General features: G+C 38.4%; 1 protein-coding gene across 1 annotated transcript in view; it reads left to right on the top strand.

Moving 5' to 3' along the window:
- SPATS1 (spermatogenesis associated serine rich 1) overlaps window positions 1–24,774 on the top strand; it is a gene marked incomplete at both ends in the record, with an annotated part of 36,768 nt that extends 11,994 nt beyond the window's left edge. Inside the window, 7 exon segments of the mRNA XM_084258971.1 lie at window positions 5,226–5,373; window positions 7,000–7,124; window positions 8,373–8,534; window positions 15,008–15,128; window positions 16,031–16,093; window positions 24,390–24,528; window positions 24,736–24,774. Coding sequence (XP_084115097.1) covers window positions 5,226–5,373; window positions 7,000–7,124; window positions 8,373–8,534; window positions 15,008–15,128; window positions 16,031–16,093; window positions 24,390–24,528; window positions 24,736–24,774 — 797 coding nt within the window.
- Window positions 24,775–24,996: the final 222 nt, after the last annotated feature.

Raw genomic sequence — 24,996 nt, 5'->3', positions numbered from 1 at the left:
ATTGGATTGATCCAACTCATTGGATCAAATGGAGTGCCCTTCTCATAGGCTTCAGGTGACTTGTTTGATCCAATTGCCCTTTAGTAAGGTGGAGACATTCCCAGCAGTGTACAATAATGCCATTTCCAAGCTGTGCCTTCCTTGGGCATTTGCAAACAGCTAATATTAGTATCACATTTTAAATCCAGCTCTTTGATTATTAGGTAAGAAACATTTTCCAAATATGTTGGCCATTTGTATGTTTATATATGTTTAATGAATGATCTGATCATGTCTTTTACCCATTTTTTCCCTTTGGGTACATATTTTCACCTATAAATGTATAAAAACTCATAATTTTCCATGACTATTAACTCTTTTTTGATCATGTATAATATACGTTTTCTCCCAGTTTATAATTTGTTATGGAAGTTTTAACTATATAAGTATTCAAATCCACATGTCTCTTTCTTCATTTTGCCTGCTTTTGATATCTTTAACTTCTGTACTCTAAGGTCATGTAAACATTTCTTATGAATATTTTCAGGTACATCTCATCTTTTATTTAATTTTTACATTTAAATCTATAATAATTATAAGTGATAAGTCACTTATAAATCTATAAGTGTTTTGCTTTTTTAATTTTAGTGGCAAAGTTTAAGTGTATTACATAAGATGAGATTTAATTTTATTTTCATTGAAAATGGGTAGTTGTTTCAGCAATTTTTTTCTATTCAATATATTTTCTTTTGTTTTTTTCTTTTTCTTTTTCTATTCCCCATACAATTGCAACCCCGATTTTGACCTCAATCCCTCCTTCACCCCCACCCCAAAGAGTGTCTCTGGTTCATAGTTTTTTGTTGATTTTGATTTTTTTCTTTCTTATAGTTATTCTTTTTCCTGGTCCATATTTAGGTTTTCTAGATTCCTGTTATGAGTGAGACCATCCGGTATTTTTCATTTTCTTTCTGGCTTATTTCGCTGAGCATGATCTCTTCCAGCTCCATCCATGTTGCTGCAAATTGCATGTGTTTATCTTTTTTGAATGCTGAGTAATATTCCATGGTGTATATGGACCACATCTTCTTGATCCAGTCATCTATTTTGGGGCATTTGGGTTGTTTCCATAGCTTAGCTGTTGTAAACAGTGCTGCTATAAACATAGGTGTACAGGTGCCCTTTGGAATTAATGTTTCTGTATTCTTTGGGTAGATACCTAGGAGTGGAATTGCTGGATCAGATGGAAGCTCCATCTTTAGCAGGTTGAGGAATCTCCACAAAGCTCTCCATAGTGGTTGGACCAGTTTGCACTCCCACCAGCAGTGTAGGAGAGTTCCATTCTCTCCACATCCTCGCCACTTCAAACTTTGCCACTAAAATTAACTTTGCCACTAGCATTTGTTGTTGTTCAGCAATTTTTTTTAATCATCCTTTTTTCACTTAGATAAAAAGTCACTGTTATCATATAAAATTTTATTCTATCAAGATTTTATATTTTGTTCTATGGAATTATCTATTAGGATTTGTGTTGTTGCCATCTTGATTACTATAACATTAAACTACATTTTATAAACTGTACTTCATAACTCTCTTACCTTGATGTTATTTGACATTTCTGGTACTCAAATTCTTTATGTATAGAATTATTTCTACTTTACCTGTAATTATGGCCTCCTTTTCATTCCTAGTAGTTTCCTTGTGTTCATTTTTTCCCCCTTGAAACTTGTGTTTCTACATCATTAGTTTTTTCCATGAAGCCATAGTTTTGATCTTTATTTCATTCATTGCTGCTTTCATTTTATGCTTTCCTTCCTAATCATTTTGAGGGTTTATTTTTTTCCCCTTATTTCTTGAATTGATAGCTTAGCTCATTCATTTTGGAATTTTTTTTTAACACTGTCACCTGTTAATTCTTAGATGGACACTTTTCACAGTTTGCATCTTTGAAGTTGGATTGGTCTTTCCAGGGCTGTAGCCCAGAAGTAGGTGTGAAGTAGTTGCCAGAATCTTCTATATGAGCACTGAATAATGCAGAATGTGTGTCCCTCGTCTGGCAATAGGGGATCACTCATTGAAGAAAAGGCTGCTTCACCCATGTTCTTGTTGCACAGAGATCAATTAGTGATTGTATTTTAAAATGGTTCAGTAATAAGACTTTTGTATGTAAAGTTTAAGGATGCCTTAATCAAATTTGTCACTTTTATTTTCCATATATCTATATACACATATATATAAAGTAACATGTGCTTAAAATCTTTATTAAAGCCTGAAAGAGTGCTTCAATGAGTATAAAATAATAATTACAAGTGATAAGTCGTAGTGTCATAGTTTAATTGGCAGTCTTTGTTCTTTCTGGTAGATAATAATGCTATTACAATTGATAGTGTCTTATATTCAGCGAAGTATGGTGTATGCATTTAAAGCTCTAATTTCTAGTTACTGCTTTAGTAAAATCCCACAGATTTTGATATATAGTATTTATGTCATTGATCATTATGTGCTTGTGATTGCCATTAGATTTTCTTCTTTTATGTATTTAGAAGTATGGTTTGAATTTCTAAATTTTTGGCTGGTTTTTGGCTGTCTTTTTATTATTGATTTTTAATTGTGTTGCATTGTTCTCAGAGACTATGGTCTACGGTATTTTTGTTGATACTACTTTTGCGGCTTAGTATGTAGGTGGCAACTATGTTGGCTGTCAGGGGCCTGTGCTCTCCTTTTCTCAACACTGCCCCTTTATGCCCTCTCTGCTGGGTTTCACTCAATTCCCTCTTCATGCATCAAACAATGCCAAGTTTAAGGCATCCTTAAACTTTACATACAAAAGTCGCTCACCTGGGGCTGCTCTTGGCTCTACAACGTGTGTTGTTGGTGGTATGTGTGCAGGCAGTGTGTGTGTGCATGGCTGTGAAGTTTTCATTTGCAGCCTGAGCTGGCTGGGGTGCACGCGGAGCTGGGCCCCTGGTCTGGCCCCTCAGTGGATGTGGGCTTCCGCTCTTGAGGGCCTGGGCTGTGTCAGGCTCCCTACACCAAGGGAGGTCTTGCCTGGAGAACTAAGCTCAGTGGGACAAGGGAAGGTCCTCAGGGGGCAACTCTTCTGCAGACACACACACAAGGAGGGTCTCAGTTCCCGTCTGAGCCTCCCAGAGCCCAGGAAACTCGTGGCCTTGGGGGCTGCAGGTCAGGCACCTGGAGCAGTGTGCTGGTGGGAGACTCTCAGTGACAGCCCTGCTGCTCCCATCCGTGGACAGTAGGGGTCCTGCAGTCATTATTGGGGGAACCTCACATCCCTTGGCTCTTTCACACTTGGCTGGCCCTAAGAATCATCCAAGGTGCTTCTTAAACAAACTGATCCGCAGGTCTTCCCCTGAAAGTCTGAGGTAGAGCTGGGATGTTAAATATCCCAAGGTGATTCTCATAGCCTGGCATACTTGGGAAACCCTGAGAAATGGGGAAATCAGGAAATGGAACAAGATAGAATACAATACAGTGATGGAGCTAGAATTGAAGAAGAAAATCACTGCCAAATGTGAGCCCCAGTACCCTGTGGAAGGGGCACTTGTTCAAAAATGCATATTTCCAGGCTTTACTTCTGTGAGACTCTGATTCAATGGGTCTATAATGGGATTAGGAGAGCTCATTTTTAACAGGTCTCCTAGGTAATTCTGATGCAGACAGTTCTTAAATGATACCCCAAGGGCCTCCCTGGTGGCCCAAGGTGTTGAACACCGCACTATGAAGCAATCCGCAGCCTCTGCAGCACAAGTTAGATCCCTGGCCCACCAGGGAGCAACCCACATGGCACAGCAGACCTCTCCTAACTCGCCCGCTGCCCCCCTCAGCAGTGTACTTCAGTCAATCTGACTGTTCTGTTCCTCATTCCGTCTCTGGAGAATCCTCTCACCCCCTGCATCTCTGGCCTATACCCCAGCTCTTGTATGCATAAATAAATAAATCTTAAAAAAACGATATCCCAAGAAACCCAGAATTGGGGCATTGTGAGGAGAGGAAGTAGCTTAGCTGGCCTTTAAATTATATAGAATCACAGGCAAAATCTTTAGAGTAAAAAGGCTTGGTGATAGGGTTGGGACTTTATTAACAATGAAAAGATATGATTCACTAGCTATGTGAATTTGAGAGTGACATGATAAAAAGTAAATAAAAAAGCAGTAGACCCACCCATAGTGGGAATCTGCAGATGGCAGGCACATAGTATATGCTGTATACATGTGAAAAATGATAATATGTGGGGGAAACAGTGGTCAGTCTAAAAATATACTCAAGTCACTTAAGTCTGACTGTTATTTCTTACCATTTTCTTATAATCAGGGGTTACATTTTGTAACCTGTATAACTTTATGAATAAAGAAATGCGATATGCATTCATCTAACATTTTTTAAGTGGCTGGACAAGACACACACCAATATAAAATGGTGAAAGTACAAATGGACTTTCATAAAGCAGTAGTTTGTGCTTAGATAGCAGAGTAAAGGTAATGGGTACACTTTGCTTAATCTGATAGGGATTGGCTTTTAGGATGCCCTTACTTATAAATTAAGTGAGTGGGGAGTTATAATTCTTTTTCATTTACTTGCTGAAACATTATTAAGCATTTACTTTGCGTCAGGCACTGTTCTGGGGGTTACTGAGATGAATAAGACATAGTCTGGTGAAAAAATGTGTCTATAAATGGATGACCACACTATAGTGTGAGGGGAATCCAGTAGAAATTTCTGATGGCAGTTTTATTTATTTTTTGTTAGTTATCAGTCTTTCTATGAACAAATTATTTGAAAAATTGAATTGAGGGACTCAATACAATGTATAGTGATATATAACTGGATTCAGATACCTCTTCCACTTAATTCAGAGTAGGCAGTGGAGGCTATGGAGAGGCGACCAGACTTGCACAGTGGTTAAGATTTTAGACTTTGGTGTCACAACAACTGTGATCAAATCTGGGCCCAGGTGCTTACTTCCCATGAGTTCTTAGGAGAGTTGATTAACCTCTTGAGCCTTCATTTCCTCATCTGTGAGATGGAAGGATAAACAATATCACTGTCTGTAGGTCATTATGGAAATCAAGTAGGATAATGTGTGTAAGAGGTTAACATAATCCCCAGTACATAATAAATGCTCAACAAATGTTAGTTTCTTTTAGAAAAAATATATATATTTAGGGAACAAAATAGAGTAGAAGGTATTTTCATAACTATAATCAAATGGTGATATCTATGTGTTGCAGGAACTAAACACAATGATTTTTTGGAATCTAAGGAATGCTTTGTGAACAAAACATCCTCTGGCAGAAGGGTTAGCTCCTCATCTTCTGTTGAAACAGATCTAAGTGTCAGAAAGCCTACAGGCCCAGGCAGGATGTCTGTTGCCCTTGAGTAAGTAAGCATCCAGACGTGTTGGGGTAAATCCTTACCAGGAAGCCAACAGTCGGAGAGGTAGCATGACGTGTCTGGCGAGAAAATGGATTCTGGAGTGAGGTGGTCTGGGTTCAGATCCCAGTTCTGCCCCTTGTATCTGTGTGAACCTGGGCAAAATGCACAGTTTGTTCAACGATATTTAAAACAGATTTAGGAGATTTTTAACATAATATTTAAAGTAAAGAATTAGGGGCCTCCCCGGTGGCTCAGCGGTTGAGCGCTGGGCTGCGAAGCTGCCCGCAGCCTCTGCAGTGCTGGTTCGATCCCCGGCTGCTCCCCGGCCACCGGAGGAGGGTCCCCCATGGCGCGCAGACCTCTCTGCCGCCCGCTGCTCCCTTCAGCAGTGTACTTCGGTCCTTCTGCCTGCTCTGCTCCCCGCTCTGGCTCTGGTGAATTCTCTCACCCTCCCGCGCTTCTGACTGTACCCAGTGCTTGTATAAATAAATAAAAATAAATATTTAAAAAAATAAAAAATAATAAATAAAAAAATAAAGTAAAGAATTGGGAGGGTCATATTTCGCCAATGTTAAAGTGTCATGTTCTGATCTGGGGGCACTGAGTTATTGCATTTTTTTCTCTATCTGCATGCCACAAAAATGTACAGGCATTAATATTCAAATTTATTTTTTCTGTCCTATTTATTGGAAACTGGAGATTAAACTACAGAAGACTTGTGAGTTGTTGAACTAGGTTCTTTATGATTTTTAGGCAACATAATATAGAGCTAGATTGCAAATCCAGCTCTGACTCTGTGTAGGGACGTCCAGTGAAGAGCTGTAAGTGTTGGGGTAAATCCTCACCAGGAAGCCAACAGACGAAGACGTAGCATGACATGTTGGGCAAGAAAATGGATTCTGGAGTGAGATGATCTGGGTTTAGATAATTATATTTACGATGTTGTATAATCACCAGTATTATCAATTTTCAACACCCAGACTGAAACATTGTGCCCATTAAACGATGATTTCTCGTTTCTCTCCCCACAGCCTCTGGTATTTTAATCTACATTCTGTCTCTATGAATTTACCTATTCTAGATATTTCATATAACTGGAATCATACAATATTTGTCCTTTTCTATTGGCTATGTCACTTCACATAATGTTTTCAAGGTCCATCCATGTTGTAACATGTATCAGAACTTCATTCCTTTTTGTATCTGGATAATATTCCATTGCGGGTAAATAAGATATTTTGTTTATTCATTCATCTGATGAAGGACATTTAGGTTGTTTCCACCTTTTGGCTATTATGAATAATGCTGCAATGAACATTCATATGCAAATATCTGTTGGAGTCTTTGTTTTCAATTCTTTTGGGTATATGCACAGGGGTGGAATTGCTAGGTGGTGTGGTAATTCTGTGTTAAACTTTTGAGAAGGTATTTTTGCAAGCATGCATCTTTTGAATATGTTTCAGTCCTCTTAAATTGTGAATAAAAAATCATATGTTCATGGACTTTTTTAGGGAAGTGGGTCTAGTTCTCTTTTCATCAGTGAGGGCAATTCCAGCGCAAGATAGAGATCAAGTTCTGCTTACCAATTTAAGCATAGAGAAGAAAATAATCCTTCTGCTACCTGTCTAGCCCTGCTGCAGATTTGGATGTGAAGTCTTCCTCCTCACATTCTGGTCACTCCTCTGAAATCTCATTTCATGAAGTCCAGAAGGATAAAAATCCTGAGGAATTTAGCCTGCTTAAGTTGCTGACAAGTGAGTTCAGAGACCCTCCTCCATGTACCTCCACACCGGGGTCCTTTCAGAAATCTGCCATGATATCGGGTGCCATCCATTGGAGACCTACTGAGTGCTGGGCATTTGACTATTTCATCTCTAATTCACACAACAACTCTTCTGGGGAGTTAGAGTTGTATGTTTATCAAAACAAATGTGATTCTCTAAAAACCCATATTTACATTCTTCAGTAAATAAGGGTCCAGTGAAATATTCCTCCAGAATTTTGAAATGTATATGTGTATGTACACTACATATGTATACTATAACCCAAATAGACATATATGACATCACAAAGAGAGTATGCATATAGTACATGTACACACATATACACACATATATATTTGGGTTGTAGTATATATTATATGTAATATATGTCTATATATTATATATGTATTTCGGTTTTTGCTAGTAGAAAGTAGTATGTATTGCTTTCATTCAAAGTAAATAAACGATGGGCTTCTGTGTCAATCCATATAGCTGTATATGGTGAATGCAGACTTATCCACTTGACACACAAGTTTCAGAGACACAAGTACGCATAGCTAGGAAGCAGAGCAATGGGATTAGAATCCAGACTTACCTGCTTCCAAATCTTGTGTTCTTTCTTGGCCACCACAGAGCCCAAGTGTTTCTCAAGAAACCCTGGAGCTGTTAGATCTTTCATTGTTTAAAATCAATTTAGCAATTTTGTGTGAAAAAAATCAAATGAAACCCAGAGTCACAGAGAGGTCCAGTGACTTGGCTGAGGTGACTCAGCAGCTGTTCTCACGTCTTCTCTTGTCAGTGTCACTCTAGTGTGTGATGTGCCTGTGTTGCTGCCAACCCCATATTCCATCCAGTTAGGATCCCATGGCTGCCTGCTGGGCATTCTGTTCTACTGGCTAACTTATCAGAATGAAGGTTGGGTTTTTATTGGCACTTGTAAAACTGTCTCTGAGCTTCCCAACTCATATATCACTTCGAACCATAAAATGGGCTTTGTTTTTGGAGAAGAAAGTAAAAAAGGGAATAAAAGAGAAGAGAGCTCTTATATAACTTTCTCCCCACTTCCCTCTCTTTTGCGCTTGTCTCCCAGAGGTTAACGCTGCCTCATGTAGAACCAAGAAATATACATGTTGATAAATTTGTACAGTCACATAGTTCCTGGGGAGTTTTTACATTTGTCATCCGGTTGCATTACGAGTCTGGGGGAGGTGCTAATGAAGGCTTTCTGACATCTTACAGAAGATGGACAGCGTCCCGAGTGGACATTTTACCCGAGGTTCAGCAGCAATCTCCACACCTACCATGTTGGAAAGCAGTGCTTCTTTAGCGGACTCTACCTGGGCAACAGGAGGTCTGTCTCAGAGAGGACAGTGGACAAGTGCTTTGGAAGGAAGAAATATGGTAATGTTTTCCTCCTGCTCCTTGACTGTCCGTGCCGAAGAATATTCTTGCATCATGATTCAGCAGACCCAGCATTCCATAGCTGAGGGCAGCCCTGGGAAGTCTCCATGCCACCCTAGAGCAGCCGGGAAGATAGGAAAGTGAAGGGGATGGCTGGCAGGCTGTACTTTTTGGCATAGAACTCACAACATATGCTGATCCATATTTTTATTTTTCTCTGAATTTCAAAAAATGCTAATGTGACATTTAAGTCAGCAGATAAGTTCTCTGAAATACTTATTAATAGAAAACCTCATTGAAGTCCAAAGAAAATAATTTATGTTTTAATTAGATGCTGCCCATCACATGCATTTAAATTTTACTTTATATTCTCTACAAAGAAAGCATCCTATAAACTTTAGCTTGCAGTACATGTTAATGTTGCTATTTTGTAGTTTATTTAATTAAAGATAAATGACATGAGCATTTGTATATCTAAAATTTTATATACTATATATGCATATATGTGATATATGTATATGTGTATAATATATATCATGATATATATATAGATCTCTCTCTCTCTTCCCCCCACCTCCTTGGTGTGTAACTTGGTGGGTTCTGTGCGCCAGCCTAGCCATAATCAATTTTGTGAAAGATCTTAAATAATTGCTGAGTGCAGACAGACCATTTGTGGCATACTTTTCTACAGAAATACCTGTGTATGAGGTAGCTATTGCTTTGGGGATGAATAGGATTGCTGTAGCAGGAATAAAAAAAAAGAAAGAAATAGGAAGTTCTCATTTTTTAGTTTTTAAAATAGATTTTTAAATTCAGCAGAAAACAAAAGAGTTTGAAGACCAAGGCTTGTTTGGATAGGGAATACATGAAAAGCAAGATTAGGGCAGGTGGGAGCAGTCACTGATAGGGAGTCTTCAGGGGAGTCCTGCATCCTCCGCAGTGCCTAAAATCGAAATTTTCTTTCTATTGAAAGTTTCCAATAGGCCCTTTCCTCAGCCTTCCCTCTCCCCACATATAGCAGCTTTCTTCCCTCCACTATATTGGTAACCCCTATTCTACCTTTATTAAAAAAAGAAACACTTTTTATTAGAGACATTTCAAACACATGCCCAATTTGAAGAGTATAATGCATCCATCAACACATGGCTAATCTTGTTTCATCTCTCTCCATCTTTTCCCAGGGATTCTTTTTTTTTTAAAGATTTATTTATTTATTTATACAAGCACTGGGTACAGTCAGAAGGCGGGAGGAAGGCGAGAGAATTCACCAGAGCCAGAACGGGTAGCAGAGCAGGCAGAAGGACCGAAGTACACTGCTGAGGGGAGCAGCGGGCAGCAGGAGAGGTCTGCGCGCCATGTGGGACCCTCCTCCCTCCGGTGGCAGGGGAGCAGCTGGGGATCGAACCGGCGCTGCAGAGGCTGCGGGCAGCTTCGCAACCCAGCGCTCAACCGCTGCGCCACCGGGGAGGCCCGGGATTCTTTTATTTTATTTCATTTTTCACATTTAAAAGGACAGGTTTATTAGGAAAAGGAGAAAGAAAAAGAGGTGCCTGCATAGTCACAGGTGGGCAGGAGAACTTCCTTAGAAGTTTAATTCCTTAGAATTAAAGCAAATTCCAGATATTTAATCTGTAATATACCAGTATGAACCTCTAATGGGTAAGGAATATTGTTTTCTTTAAGCAAAGCTTTATTGATATGCTATTCATTTACATAACTATATCCTATATAATTTTAGAAGAACAACTTCATACCTTAATGCACACACATGCTTCACCCACCTTCCACCAAAGCTCCAGGACTACAGTCCTACCCTCTCCTTACTCCTCTCCATATCGGATAAGGGTTATTTCCATTATGTTGTACAATATTATTTTATTGACATGACCAAAATACCTTTCTCATTTCTTAAAAAAATCAACAATAATTACTTAATATCAACAATGTTTATTCTTCAAGTATTTAATTGTCTCGCAAATGTCATATATATTTTTTAATTTTATTTTTATATTCCCCATACAATTGCACCCCCATTATTTTGACCCAAATCCCTCCTTTCCCTGCCCCCCACTCCCCATAGAGTGTCTCTGGTTCATAGTTGTTTGCTGATTTTGATTTTTTTTTAATTTTTTCTTTTTTATAGTTATTCTTTTTCCTGGTCTCTTATTTAAGTTTTCTAGATTCCTGCTATGAGTGAGACCATCCGGTATTTTTCTTTTTCTTTCTGGCTTGCTTCGCTGAGCATGATCTCTTCCAGCGCCATCCATGTTGCTGCAAATTGCATGTGTTTATCTTTTTTGAATACTGAGTAATATTCCATGGTGTATATGTACCACATCTTCTTGATCCTCATCTATTTTTGGGCATTTGGGTTGTTTCCAAAGCTTAGCTATTGTAAATTGTGCTGCTATAAACATAGGGGTGCAGGTGCTCTTTGGAATTGATGTTTCTGTGTCCTTTGGGTAAATATCTTGGAGTGGAATTGCTGGATCATATGGAAGTTCTATCTTTAGCAGGTTGAGGAATCTCCACACAGCTTTCCATAGTGGTTGGACCAGTTTGCACTCCCACCAGCAGTGCAGGAGAGTTCCTTTTTCTCCACACCCTCGCCAACATTTGTTGTTGCTAGTTTTTTTTTAATATGTGCCATTCTCACTGGTGTAAGATGGTATCTCATTGTAGTTTTTATTTGCATTTCCCTGTTTACAAGTGATGTTGAACATTTTTTCAAATGCCTGTTGGCCATTTGCATTTCCTCTTCAGAGAAGTTTCTTTTTAGCTCTTCTGCCCATTTTTTGACTGGATTATTTTCTTTGTTTGTGTTGAGTCTCATCAGCTCTTTGTAGATTTTTGTGATCAGTCCTTTTATCATTAGTGTTGTGTGCAAAAATGTTCTCCCAGTCGGTGGGGTTTCTCTTTGATTTTGTTATTGTCTCTTTTGCTGTGCAGAAGCTCTTTAATTTGATATAGTCCCAGCTGTTTATCTTTGCCTTCACTATCACTGCTTTGGGTGATGTGTCTGTAAAGATGTCTTTGATGTGCATATCATGTATTGTTTCGCCTGTATTTCCTTCTATGTATTTTATGGTTTCAGGTCTTATGTCTAGTTCTTTAATCCATTTTGAGTTGGTTTTTGTGCATGGTGTGAGGTAGCAGTCAATCTTCATTCTTTTGCATGTAGCAACCCAGTTTTCCCAGCACCATTTATTGAACAAACTTTCTTTGCTCCAATGCATATTCTTTGCTCCTTTGTCAAAGATTAGTTGACCATAAATCTGTGGGTTTATTTCTGGATTTTCTATTCAATTCCATTGGTCTGTGTGTCTGTTTTTGTTCCAATACCATGCAGTTTTGATGATTATGGCTTTGTAGTATAGTTTGAAGTCTGGGAGTGTGATGCTTCCATTCCCTTCTTTTTTTTTTTTTCAGGAGAGCTTTGGCTATTCGGGGTTTTTGGTGATTCCATATGAATTTCATCAATAATTGTTCTATTTCTTTGAAAAATGACATTGAAATTTTTATTGAAATAGCATTGAATCTATATATTGCTTTTGGTAGGATGGCCATTTTCATAATATTTATTCTTCCAATCCATGAGCAGGGGATGCCTTTCCATTTCTTTGTGTCTTCTTCTATTTCTACAAATGTCATATTTTTAAAATATCTACATTTTATTTGAGAAAGGATTCAAACAAGATATACAATTAGCAATTAGTTAAGCTGGTCTTCAATCTCTTTTTTCCCCCCACAATTTATTTGGTCATTTGTCTTGTAGAGTTTGCCACAGTCAAGATTTGGTCTATTACACCCCTTGTACCCTTGTACAGGTGCCTCTGTCCTGTGCATTTCCTGTAACTCACGATTGGACCTATAAGCTTGATTCCTCTTAGTGTGATTACTTCCTAGGTGATGCTGTGCAATGACTTTTTAACCATCAAACACAATGGTTTTTCTCTATTTCTGTTCTTCCTTCATCTCACTGTATTACTTAATATTGTTAACTTTGACACTGGGCATTTCTTCTTTTGTGATATTGTACACTACTTGCTGACAGTATCTCGTGAGATCTTCTATAATAGTATATACCTACATGTTGTTCTCAGATCACCTGTGTCATAATCAACAGGAGAGCTTGTGAAAATATGCTGGTTGTGCGAACTATTTCAGACCTGAAACAGAATTTCTTGGGTTGTGACCCAGGAAGCTGCATTTTTAAACAGCTGCTTAGGTAGTTCTCAGGTATGCTAAAATCTTGTAACTACTGTTTTTATTTAATTATTAATGTCTCATTTCTTTTTTTTCTTTTCAAAGATTTATTTATTTATTTTATACAAGAACCAGGGTACAGGCCAGATGCTCAGGAGGGTGAGAGGATTCACTAGAGACAGAGCGGGGAACAGAACAGGCAGACTGACAAAATACACTGCTGAGGGTAGCAGCGGGCGTGACAGGAGAGGTCTGCCCCACCAAGTGGGACCCTCGCCGGCCGGCCGGGATCGAACTGGCACTGCAGAGGCTGCAGACAGCTTCACAGTGCGGCGATCAACCTCCTGCGCCACCAGGGGAGGCCCCATGTCTCATTTCTTCAACTAGATAGTATTCCCTTTATATGTTAGCTAGATGGCAATTTAATTTTCCAGACTAAAAAAAATTGTGAGTTAGGTCATATTAGCCTACTCCTAATTTCAAGTAGGTGCTGCCATTTCTTGAATGACAATTATGTGCACAGATTACTCTCATTTAGTACTCACACTAACACTGTAAATTGGACATTTGAAATAAACAGTTTTAAGGATATGAAGGCTTATGCAAGTTAAATAAATGGCTCATGTTCACAGAACTAGAAATTGCAGAAATGGATCTGAACTCAGGCATGACTGCTCTGAAGGTCAAACCCCTCTCACCACCTCTCGCTGTCACCTGACCTTACTTGACAGTTCCCTGGTTTGGGATTTAAAAATAGTCATTCCTCTCTCCTTGCTTTGACTCCTTGTCACCTCATACCCAGCAGGCACTGAGGATAATTGATGCTGTGACTATACTTAAGAGCTAATAAAAAGTTTAGATGAAGAAGCTTACCTATTGAAAAGGCTTTAGAAAGAGAAACATAAAAAATTAAATACTCCAGTATTTAATTGTGCAGTACTACTGCACTACTGTGCAGTACTACTACCTGTTGTGCAGAGTGCTTGTCTGAGTTAGGTAGAGGAATTTGGGTAGGTAGGAAACAGCTTATAAAAAATCTTCCCCAGCTCTCCCTTTGGCTTGCATATTGGAGGTACCATTAAATTGAGTAACAGCAAAGTAAGTTTTTTTTTTAAAGGCCTACTTATTGGATGTGTGGGCAAAGAAGGTTGTGCTTCCAGCCACTCAATCCTGCTTCTGATTCCCCTGCTGGCTAGTCTCTCAGTCCATGCTGTTCTCTTGGGAGGTGCACCTGGTGTCAAGGGGCAGGTTTAAATGACCATCCGTGCCAGGATGGCTCCTTCTGAGCTCATGCGATTAGTTTCTTGTTCCGGGGCATTGAAGGGACTGAGTAATCGGCATGTGCTCAGTGGCAGTGGGCTTTCTCCTGATTCCTTAGTAACAGATCTACCTCCTGTTACTAAATGGCCCCAATTGTTGAAGCAGGAGGAACAGGACTCTCATTAGTTGAGTTCTTCCTGAACTCCGGGCAGCGTCAGAGCCCCAATTTCAATTGCTTCCAGAGCTTTATAGAACTCAGGGACTCAAAGTACACTGATGCTCAGGAATGGAAGGATTTCAAGTCAGAGTTCTTGCTCATCATTGCAAATGCCTCTGATTCACTGATTATTTTTTAAATTAATTTTTAAATTTTCTTACATAGTTGTTCATTTCTGTACAGTACTTGATTTCTCCCCTCAGGTGTATTCTCTGTAAATTTCCCACCACCAAATCACCTGTGAACCATCACCATGGTCCCTTGTGTTCTTTCCATCCCTGTTTTTTTTTTTTTTTAAGATTTATTTATTTATGCATATAAGAACTGGGGTACAGGCCACAGGTGTGGGGGGTTGAGAGGATTCACCAGAAACAGAGTGGAGAACAGAACAGGCAGATTGACTGATATACACTGCTGAGGGAAGCAGTGGGCGAATCATGGGAGGTCTGCTGTGCCATGTGGGTAGCTCCCTCGCTGGGGATCAAACTCGTGCTGCAGTGGCTGCGAATAGCTTCATAGGTTGCATTTTAACCCCTTGCACCACCAGGGAGGCCTCACTGATCATTTTTCAACCAAAACATTTCATCCACCCTTAAGCTATTCTTCTTTCCCAGGGTGAGGTAATCATAACAACACCTTTTAGAAAATGTCCCCAAATATAGGTCCACACATTTATCTTCTCCTCAAAGCAAGATGATCACAACAGAACTGTAAGACATATATGTGTGATATACATCTGTATATCATCTTCAGCCCTCTTGATGGTTTTGTTTTTAAATATCTTTTATAGATATTGATCCCAGGAATGGAATCCCAAAGTTAACACCAGGAGATAATCCATATATGTACCCAGAACAGAGTAAAGACTTCCACAAAGCAGGATCAACTCTTCCACCAGTGAATTTTTCAGTGTGAGCATATGTTAATAGTAGGGTTATTTATTTAACTTTAAAAGATTGTATCTCTCTGTACTATATAAAAATACTATTTTACATGGGTTAGATCCAACAAGATATGGTTGATAAAAATGCCTAAAAAATTCCATACCTACTTTCTTAGTGTATGCATATGTGTGTGTATAATTGAACTTAAACATAGGATCTTGACTATAAAAATGCAGTTGTTAATTTTGCTTCTATTGTTATTACCATAAATCTGAAGACTTTTCAGTTTTCACCAAATAAGATTTTTGGTTAGTGAATACTATTGGGTTGACTTACACTTAGATCTAAAGTTAGACCAAAGCAATTGATGGGAAAGAGAGGGTCATTAAATTAAAAGAAAAATAGCTGGTGTATTACATTACAAGTACTATTTAAAAATTATTCATGTTTGATTTAATGATGTTTACAAAAATTGATAAAATATAAGAATTATGGCCGGTACAGGTTTTTTTTTTGTAATTTATTTATGCGGACAAGAACTGGGGTACAGGCCAGAGGTGCTGGGGGGTGAGAGGACTCACCAGAGACAGAGTGGGTAACAGAACAGGCAGACTGACTGAAATACACTGCTGAGGGGAGCAGCGGGCGAGTCAGGAGAAGTCTGCTGCGCCATGTTGGTAGCTCCCTGGCTGGCTGGGGATCAAACTCATGCTGCAGAAGCTGCAGATAGCTTCCTAGTGCTGTGCTTAACCCCTTGTACCGCCAGGGAGACCCCTGGACTGTACAGTTTTAAAGCCCACATGTGACAATGAAAAGCAGAAAATAAAACAATTCATTGTACACAATAATGTATTGATTCTTCTTCTTTTTTTTTTTTTTTTGCTGTAGAAACCTCATCAATTTTTTATGGTTGCTTTTTTGTTTTTTAGAGTGCCTTTTGAAAAGAAATTTGATACATTTATTCCACTTGAACCTCTTCCACAGATTCCTAGGTAAGTTTATTCATCATGTTATGTATTATTTTATCTATGAAATTATCAATTATTTATTGTTTTCTCTTATGGAGTTCATAGACACCCAACACAAAGGGATTGTATGAGTGGGTGGGGCAGTTTGTTTAGAAGGTTTCTGGTGGACCCTGGAGGGCAAGTGTCTGTGAAGAGTGGCAGCGAGGCTGCCCACATCCTCAGCAGATGTGATTGGCAGACTACCGGATGCCACATATTGTGGTAGGTGTGCCCTATGAGGGAGAGTTGTGGGCTTACATGGAGCTGAAAGGCATTGTCTCCTCTTTCTGAAGAATAAGATCTTGCTGGAAAAGCAAGATACATTCTTAAATGAATGTAGTCAGGGAAGATGGTTAGAACTTGAGAGGCAAAGTGAATGCCATTGGAGGATTTCTTACTTGAAGGAAGTATCAGTCCTCTGATCTCATATTTTTGTTGAGCCCTATTCTGAAACTCATTTATTTTCTCAAGTGGGGATCTGACTTAGAAAGAGTTATGTATTGGTATAAATAATTTCACTTTCTAACAAGCATTTTTGTGACTTCAGTGATATGAAAGTAGAAATTAATTACAAGGTAGGTATAGAGGTAACATAGCTCATCATAATAAAGACCATATATTACAAGCCCACCACTTATATCATACTCAATGGTGAAAAGCTGAAACATTTTCCTGTAAGATCAGGAATAAGAAAAAGATACCTACTCTTACCATTTTTATTTAACATAGTATTGGAAGTTGTAGCCAGAGAATTATATAAGAAAGAGAAATAAAAGGCATCCATAAGAGAAAGGAAGAAGGAAAATTGTCTATACTTGCAGATAATATCACATTATATATAGAATATCTTAAAGACCCCACCAAAAACAACTGTTAGACTAAACAAAAGAATAAAGAAAGAAAAAACCTGTTAGAATAGACAAATTCAGTAAAGTTGCAGGATACAAAACCAATATACCCAAATAAGTTGTAAATCTATACACTAACGACAAACTATCAGAAAGAAATTAAGAAAAAAATACCATTTACAATAGCATCAAAAAGAATATAATTAGGAATAAATTTAATCCAGGTGAAAAATCTGTACACTTAAAACTATAAAGCATAGATGACAAAAATTTGAGAAGACGTAAGTAAGGGGAAAGATTCTGTGCTCATGGATTAGAAAAATTAATACTGTTGAAATATCTATGCTAGTCAAAGTGATCTATTCAATGTAATCCTTGTCAAAGTTTCAATGGCTAAGTCCCAGCAAGATGGCAGAAGAGTAAGGACACAAGGTTTACCTCCCCTCCACATATGCACAAATCACATATGGATAAAGAGTGAAGAATGAGCCAAGGATCACTGTTTCTGCAAGGAAAAGTGACATGGCAAAGAGGCAAGAGTCCTAGAAGCGAATGGTTATAATAATAGTAAAAAAACAGACACAGTTATATTACATCAGATAAAAGAGGCTGCCAGTTAAAAAGGTAATAAGATAGATGGATGACCACTACATAATGGTTAAGAGTTTAATGCCACAAGAAGATATAACACTTATGAATATATATGCACAAGATGATGGAACATCAACATACATAGTAAAATTAATAGAACTAAAGAATGATATTTACAATAAGACAATAACAGTAGGGAATTATTTTAAAATTTTATTTTGTATATTTTTTTACATCATTTTTCATTTTTGCACAATGTATGCATTTTTATCCTTGGCTAAAGTCCCCATACAATTCCCACCCCCCTTGTTTTGATCCTTCTCCCTTCTCCCCCCCACCGCCCATAATAGCAGGGAATTTTTAACATTCTACTTTCAACTATGGATAGATCAACAAGACAGAGAATAAGGAAACAATACCTTAAATGATTAACTAGATCAGATGGACCAAATATTCTAAATCTACCCCCAAACAGCAGAATTTATATTTTTCTCAAGTGCATATGGAATATTCTCAAGGAAAGAACATATGTTGGGACACAAATCAAGCATCAATGAACAGTGAAGATTAAAATAAACTACTTTTTCCAATCATAATGCTATAAAACTAGAGCCAACCACAAAAAACAAAACTGGTGGGTCTCCCTGGTGGCTCAGGGGTTAAAGTCTCAGCGCTATCAAGCTATCCTCAGCCACTGAGGCCTGTGTTCAATCCCAGGCCAGGCAGCTACCCATGTGGCACAGCAGACCTCTCCTGTCTCACCCGCTGCTCCCCTCAGCAGTGCATCTCAGTGGATTTTCCTGTTCTGCTCCCCACTCTGTCTCTGGTGAATCCTCTCACTCCCTGCACCTCTGATCTACACCCCAGTTCTTGTATGCATCAATAAATAAAAATAAATCTTAAAAAAATAAAACTTCAGGTAAAACCTGAAGTGCATGAAGATCAAAAAACATGCTTCTTAATAATCACTGGCCAATGAGGAAATTAAAGCAGAAATTAAAAAAAATTGTTTTGGGATGCAGCAAAAGCACTACTAAGAGGGAAATTTATTGCAATGCAGGCCTACAGTGAGAAACAAAACCAATCTCAAACAATTACGAGAGATAAGTGGCATTTGGGTGAACCTTGATTAGTTATACTGAGTGAAGTATAACTGATTAATTATACTGACTGACTTTTGAAGTCAGTCAAAAAAGGATAGATTTCAGATTATTTCTCTCACTTGTGTAATATAAATACCCAAAAAACAATTATATGCGAACAATACAAGGAATAAAACTTGAACTTGGCAAAAAGGATATAATGGTTACCAGAGGGAATAGGGGAATGGCGGGGGGAGCGATGAGGCAAATGGGGTATGGGCACGGATGGTTTGGTGGAGGGAAAAAAATTAAAAAATCAGAAAAAAAAACCCTATATAAGTATTGTGAAAAATGTAGGAGAATATCTTATTAAAAATAAACAGCTGCCTACATGCTAAAAATAAGGATCAATAACAAGGCAAGGATTTTCACTTTCACTACTTCTATTGATTTTAGTATTAGAGGTCTCAGCCAGAACAATTAGACAAGAAGAAATAAAAGGAGTCTACATCAAAAAATGTGAAATTATCATTATTTGCAGATAACATGATAATATCTATAGATAACCCTAAAGACTCCACCAAAAAACCCCAAAAAACAACAAACTACTAGAAGAAATAAACAAGAAGCAGAAACTGGCAGTCTACACGATTAATGCATAAAAATCTGTTGTATCCTGTTTTGTAAATAATGAGCATCAAGAAAAATAACTTAAGAGAATAATGCCATTTGCAGTCACATCACTGAGAAAAGATATATATCTAAAATATTTTAAGAATGCATACAAATCAATAAAACAAAACCTAAACCAGTTAAATAAAAAGTGTACAGAGGACTTGATGATATTTTTTTCCAAAGAAGACAATCAAATGGCCCAACAGGTGCATGAAAAAGGTGTTCAGCATCAATAACCATCAGGGAATGCAAACTCAAAACCTTGAAAGTTGACCTTAGACCCTAAACATCCAGGAGTGGAGTGGGAAGGAAAAGAGAAGGGGTGAGAACAGGCAGGCGGGGCGGTGGAGGGGGACAGGGAAGTGCGATGGACCATGGGACAGGACAATGGGTGCTTGGCGGTAGGAAAGCAGTGTTGACAACACTTGAGGGAAGAAATCCTATACTGTCAAAAAATTTGATGTAAAGCAATGGTTCTTCATTAAATAATAAATAGTAATAATAATAAAAAAAGAAAAAGAGATAAGAAGTATTGACCAGGATGTGGAGGAAAGGGAATCCATTTGCACTGCTGGTGGGAATGTAAGTGGGTGTGATCATTATGGAAAACAGTATGGAGTTTCTTAAAAAAATTAAAAATAGAATTACCATATGATCCAGCGATCCCATTTCTGGGTGTATATATACATTTTTTTTTAAAAAACTTAAAAAAAAAGATTTTTATTTATTTATACAAGTACTGGGGCACAGGCCAGAGGCACGGGAGGGTGAGAGAATTCACTAGAGACAGAGCGGGGAGCAGAACAGGCAGACGGAACGAAAACATTGCTGAGGGGAGTAGCAGGTAAGCCAGGAGAGGTCAGCTGTGCCATGTGGGTATCTCCCTTGCCGGCCGGGAATTGAACACGCGCTGCAGAGGCTGCGGACAACTTCACAGTGCTGCACTCAGCCCGCTGCACTGCTGCACCACCGTGGAGGCCCTGGGTATATATTCAAAGGAAATGAAAACAGGACCCTAAAGAATTTCTGTCCTCCCATGTTCATTTCAGAATTACTCATAATAACCAAGACATGGGAACAACTTAAGTGTCCATCAAAGGATAAATTAATAAAGAAGATGTGGTATGTATAGAAATATTATTCAGCTACTATCAAGAAGGATATCCTGATGTTTGCAACAACATGGATAGACCTTGAGAGCATTATGCTAAGTAAAATGAATCAGACAAACACAAATACTGTGTGATTATCACTTATATGTGGAGTCTAAAAAAGCTGAACTTACAGAAATAGAATAGAATGGTGGTTACCAGGAACTGGGGATAGGAGAAAAGGGATGTTGGTCAGAAAACAAACTTGCAGTTATAACATAAATAAGTTGTGGGGAACTAATGCACAGCATGATGAATATAGTTATCAAGACTGTATTTGAAAGTTGCTAAGAGAGCAGATCATAGTTCTCTTCAAAGCAAAGAAATGGTAATTACATGATGTGATATAGTACTAGATAATCCATCATTTTGCAATATATGTGTACTGAATGAACACAATGTACACATCAAATTTACACAATATTATCATGTCGATAAAGCTGGAGGGAAAAATAGCAATTGTGCAAGTCTTGCCATCCCATACCACTGTTGTTACCTTTTGAATATTGCCTTTCACATGAAAATATGTTTTTACATGTATGTCATATCATACCAATGAATCTCATTTTTTTAAAATATTTATTTATTTTATACAAGATTGATTGATTGATTGATTTATACAAACACTGGGTACAGTCAGAAGCGAGGGAGGGTGAGAGAATTCACCAGAGCCAGAGCGGGGAACAGAACAGGCTGACTGATGAAACACACTGCTGAGGGGAGCAGCGGACGGCAGGAGAGGTCTGTGCGCCATGTGGGACCCTCCTCCAGTGGTCAGGGAGCAGCCGGGGATCGAACCGGCGCTGCAGAGTCTGCGGGCAGCTTCGCAACCCAGCGCTCAACCTAGTAAGTTATTTTTTTAAAATAAGGATGGACTGTAATCTGTGTATTCTTCGATGCTGTAACCAGTAGAAGAATTTGAGGACCTTACTTACCTTGATCAAAATTCTACTAACCAGTCAGGGCAGGAGAGCATTGAAAGTTATCTCTTCTGTGAGCTCTATATCAGTACATTTAATTTTTCTAGAAAATTATTCATTTTGTTTTCAAATTAATTTGCATAGAAGTGTTCAAAATAGTCTTATTACTTCAAAATTTTCCTCTTCTTCAATTGTTTTTTTCATTTCTTATTGTCTGAGTTTGTGCTTCATCCTCCTTTTTCTTGATTGAGTTAGGTAGTGGTGTATCTAGTTGGTGCTCTTAAAGAACTTTTCTTTTACTGTTTTCTAAATCAAACTTTGCTTCCATCTTTATTATTTACTTCCTTCTCATTTCACTTTCCTTTTGTTCTTTTCCTATTTTTTGATTTTATTTGTTTTTTCTTTTCTTTTTTGAATGGGATGTTTAATTGATTTTAAACTTGTTTAATTTTTCTTAATATCTGTGTTAAGGACTGTGAATGTTTCTTCTAACCACTGCTTTGCTTTTATATTATAAATTTTGATATGTAGGTTATCCTATTTAAAAAAATTCTGTAGTTTTAAAATATAAGCGATAAATTATGTAGTTTGTATTGGTGACTTTTGACTCAAAATTATGTAATAGAAAGATTTAAAATTCTTCCAGGTAGAAGAGATCTTTGGTTATTTTGTAATCCAGTTTTACTTTTGTCACCTTGTGATCAGAAAATATTGGCTTTATTATTTTCATCTTCTGGAAATTATCAAAGTTTTCCTTGTAACTTAATAGATCCTCAATTTAGGGACAGTTTCCACATGCATTTGAAAGTGTGTTCTATTTCACTAAGATGCAAAGTTAGATACATATCCAGAAGATTTATCTTATGGATTGTGCTGTTTCATCCCTATATTTCCTTTTTCATTTTTATCTACTTGACCTAGCCTGGACTGAGAGTTGGTGTGTTAAAGTGTCCAAATATTAGTGTTTCTATCTTCATTAGCATTATAAAAATATCTTTCTTTGCCTAATTTAATGGATTACAACTCTTCCATTGTTTTGTTTACATATGTGACTAAAATATTTTTGCCCTTTCTTCTATTTTAAGACTTTTGAATCACATCTAGTTCTAAAATCTTTTAAACACAGAATTGGATTTTGCTTTGTGAACAAAATTTTTTTCTTTAATAGATGAATTAAGGCCATATGCAATTATTGATTTCACAGATACTTTATTTCAATTCTGTCATAATATTTTATTAAACTTATTATGTTTTATATATTTAGCATGAATATTTTCTTTGATTGCTTCAACAAAAGTTAAAAAATTATTTCTTTTGATATTTAGGACTGCTGGTGTTTCTGTTCTACTGGTTCTTTATTATAAAATCTTTCTACACTGCTCTTCATCCCGCTTTTCTTACTTGGACTTCTATTCTTGGTTTGTCAGCTTTAAATGATACACCTTGACTCCCATCTTTTACGATGCAGTAATCCTCCCCTCTGTTCTTGCAGGGACCTCCTGATCCCCAGCAGGTTTATCAGCCCATTTTCCCAGTCATGAAGCACCTCTCTGAGCTTGAGTTAAAAGAACAAACATTCTTTTTTTAAAAAGATTCATTTTATTCATTTATGCACACAAGAGCTGGGGTGTAGGCCAGAGGTGTGGAGGTAGCGGGGAGCAGATTCACCAGAGATAGAGTAGGGAGCAGAACAGGCAATTGACTGAAATACACTGCTGAGGGGAGCAGTAGGCAAGACAGGAGAGGTCTGTTGTGCCATGTGGGTAGCTCCCTGGCTGGGGATTGAACTTGTGTTGCAGTGGTTGCAGATAGCTACATAGTGCTGAGACTTAACCCCTTGTACCGCCAGGGAGGCCCCAGTACAAACATTCTTAATTGTCAAAAGATATAAGCATTCTCCATCTCTCCGCTCCAGCTCATCCCAGACATCACAGGAGTACTTACTTTTTGGTACCTGGAAATTATCAAAGTTTTCCTTGTAACTTAATAGAGCCTCAATTTAGGGACAGTTTCCACATGCATTTGAAAGTGTGTTCTACTTCACTAGGATGCAAAGTTAGAAACATATCCAGAAGATTTATCTGGAAGACAGCCCAACTTATGTTCTTTCAAATCTCAACAGACTGGCAGCTCTCCTGCCTGCCCGTGACTATGCAGGTGTTTCCTTTCACAAATCTTTTCCATTTGCAAAGCAGCAGCAGCAGCTTTCCTCCCTAGACTGCCTACTTCTGTCTATGCAGGTGGTTTTTTTCTTTCTTTTTACCTTTCTCCTTTTCCTAATAAACCAGTTTTTTTTAAAAATGTAAACAAACAAAACATAGAACAAAGCAAATCTCAACAGACCTGGGAAGACACAGGGTGTCTACAGAAATAGAAAGCAATCTCGGTCCTCAATGGGGATTCTAAAGACAGGGACTGTTCGTAACGAAGGGACTGTTTACAGATGTGTGGATAGGCTGAGAACTCATGTGGGAGGGCAAAGCCCTAAGAGGTTCTTGACAGTGGGAAGCTGTTACCCACTCCTAGGTTTGAACAGCAAGAAGAGGGACATGATTCACAGAGGTGAGAGATGGAGAAGGGTCATTTAAAAGGAGTGGTGGCAAGGAGAATGTGGCCACAGTAAGAACTGGGGTACCTCAGGAGATAGGGTAGGAATGCAGGAGCTGGGTAGAAATATCATGGCCTCTCTTTCCACTTTTTTTTATCTCCTGTTAATGTCTCCTATTAGCCAGATGGTGCTTATAAGTATGTGTTTGTGTGTGTGTTTTGGCGGGGGAGTCACAGTGATGCAAGCCACAGGGGTTAGCCTCCTGAACAGAGAAGGGAAGAGAAGGGTTCCAGGTCTGGCCCAGGGGCACATGGTGCCCAACTCACATGGTGTTTTATTTTTCACACTGGTCTTCTATGTTGCAGGCATTTGTACTGGTGGAGGACATAGTACCCTGTCCACTGAAGGTGTTTGTATATTTCACATGAGACAAACTCAAACTTTAGGTGTTGTTTTCCTCCTACAGCTTGCCTTTCTGGGTGAAGGAGAAGGAGAAGAAGCTGCAGAATGAGATATCAGAAGTTGCAGAGCTTGAAAATTGGCAAGCAGCTGCCCCATTGATAAAGAGTTTATTCCCTCCTGGTGGGTTAAAGAACTGTCACAAAGTAACATAAAAGCTGAAGGCCAGCCTAGAGGAGCAGGCTGTTGAGAGGCTTCGCATGGGGAGGAGAAGTCCCAGAGTGGATTGTGTCTTTTTGCCCCATGGTGGCTCCTTGGGAGGATGCCAAGGTCATGGTATTGCCACTTGAATGTGCTGGTTGAGAACTACTAGTCTTGGAACACAACCTTTAACTCCGTGCCTCTATCCACAGGTTCTTTGGACATTTCAAGACAGTCCTGAACAGAAATAAGCCCACAAAGCATGCATGACTGTACTTTGCAAAGCGTCTTCCAATCAATTGATTCTCTCAGTATGATGGTTCCAAATAAAATATTTGACTCTGATAAGGAATCACTGTAGTTTTACAGTTTTGACTTCATATTTTGAAAACTTTAAAACTTGGGCCTCCCTGGTGGCGCATGGGGTTAAGATGCAACCTATGAAGCTATCCACAGCCACCGTAGCACAAGTT

The sequence above is a fragment of the Talpa europaea genome (genome assembly GCF_964194135.1).
Source record: "Talpa europaea genome assembly, chromosome: 2".
Lineage (NCBI taxonomy): Eukaryota > Metazoa > Chordata > Mammalia > Eulipotyphla > Talpidae > Talpa > Talpa europaea.
This window is presented reverse-complemented; position numbering and strand designations above follow the sequence as displayed.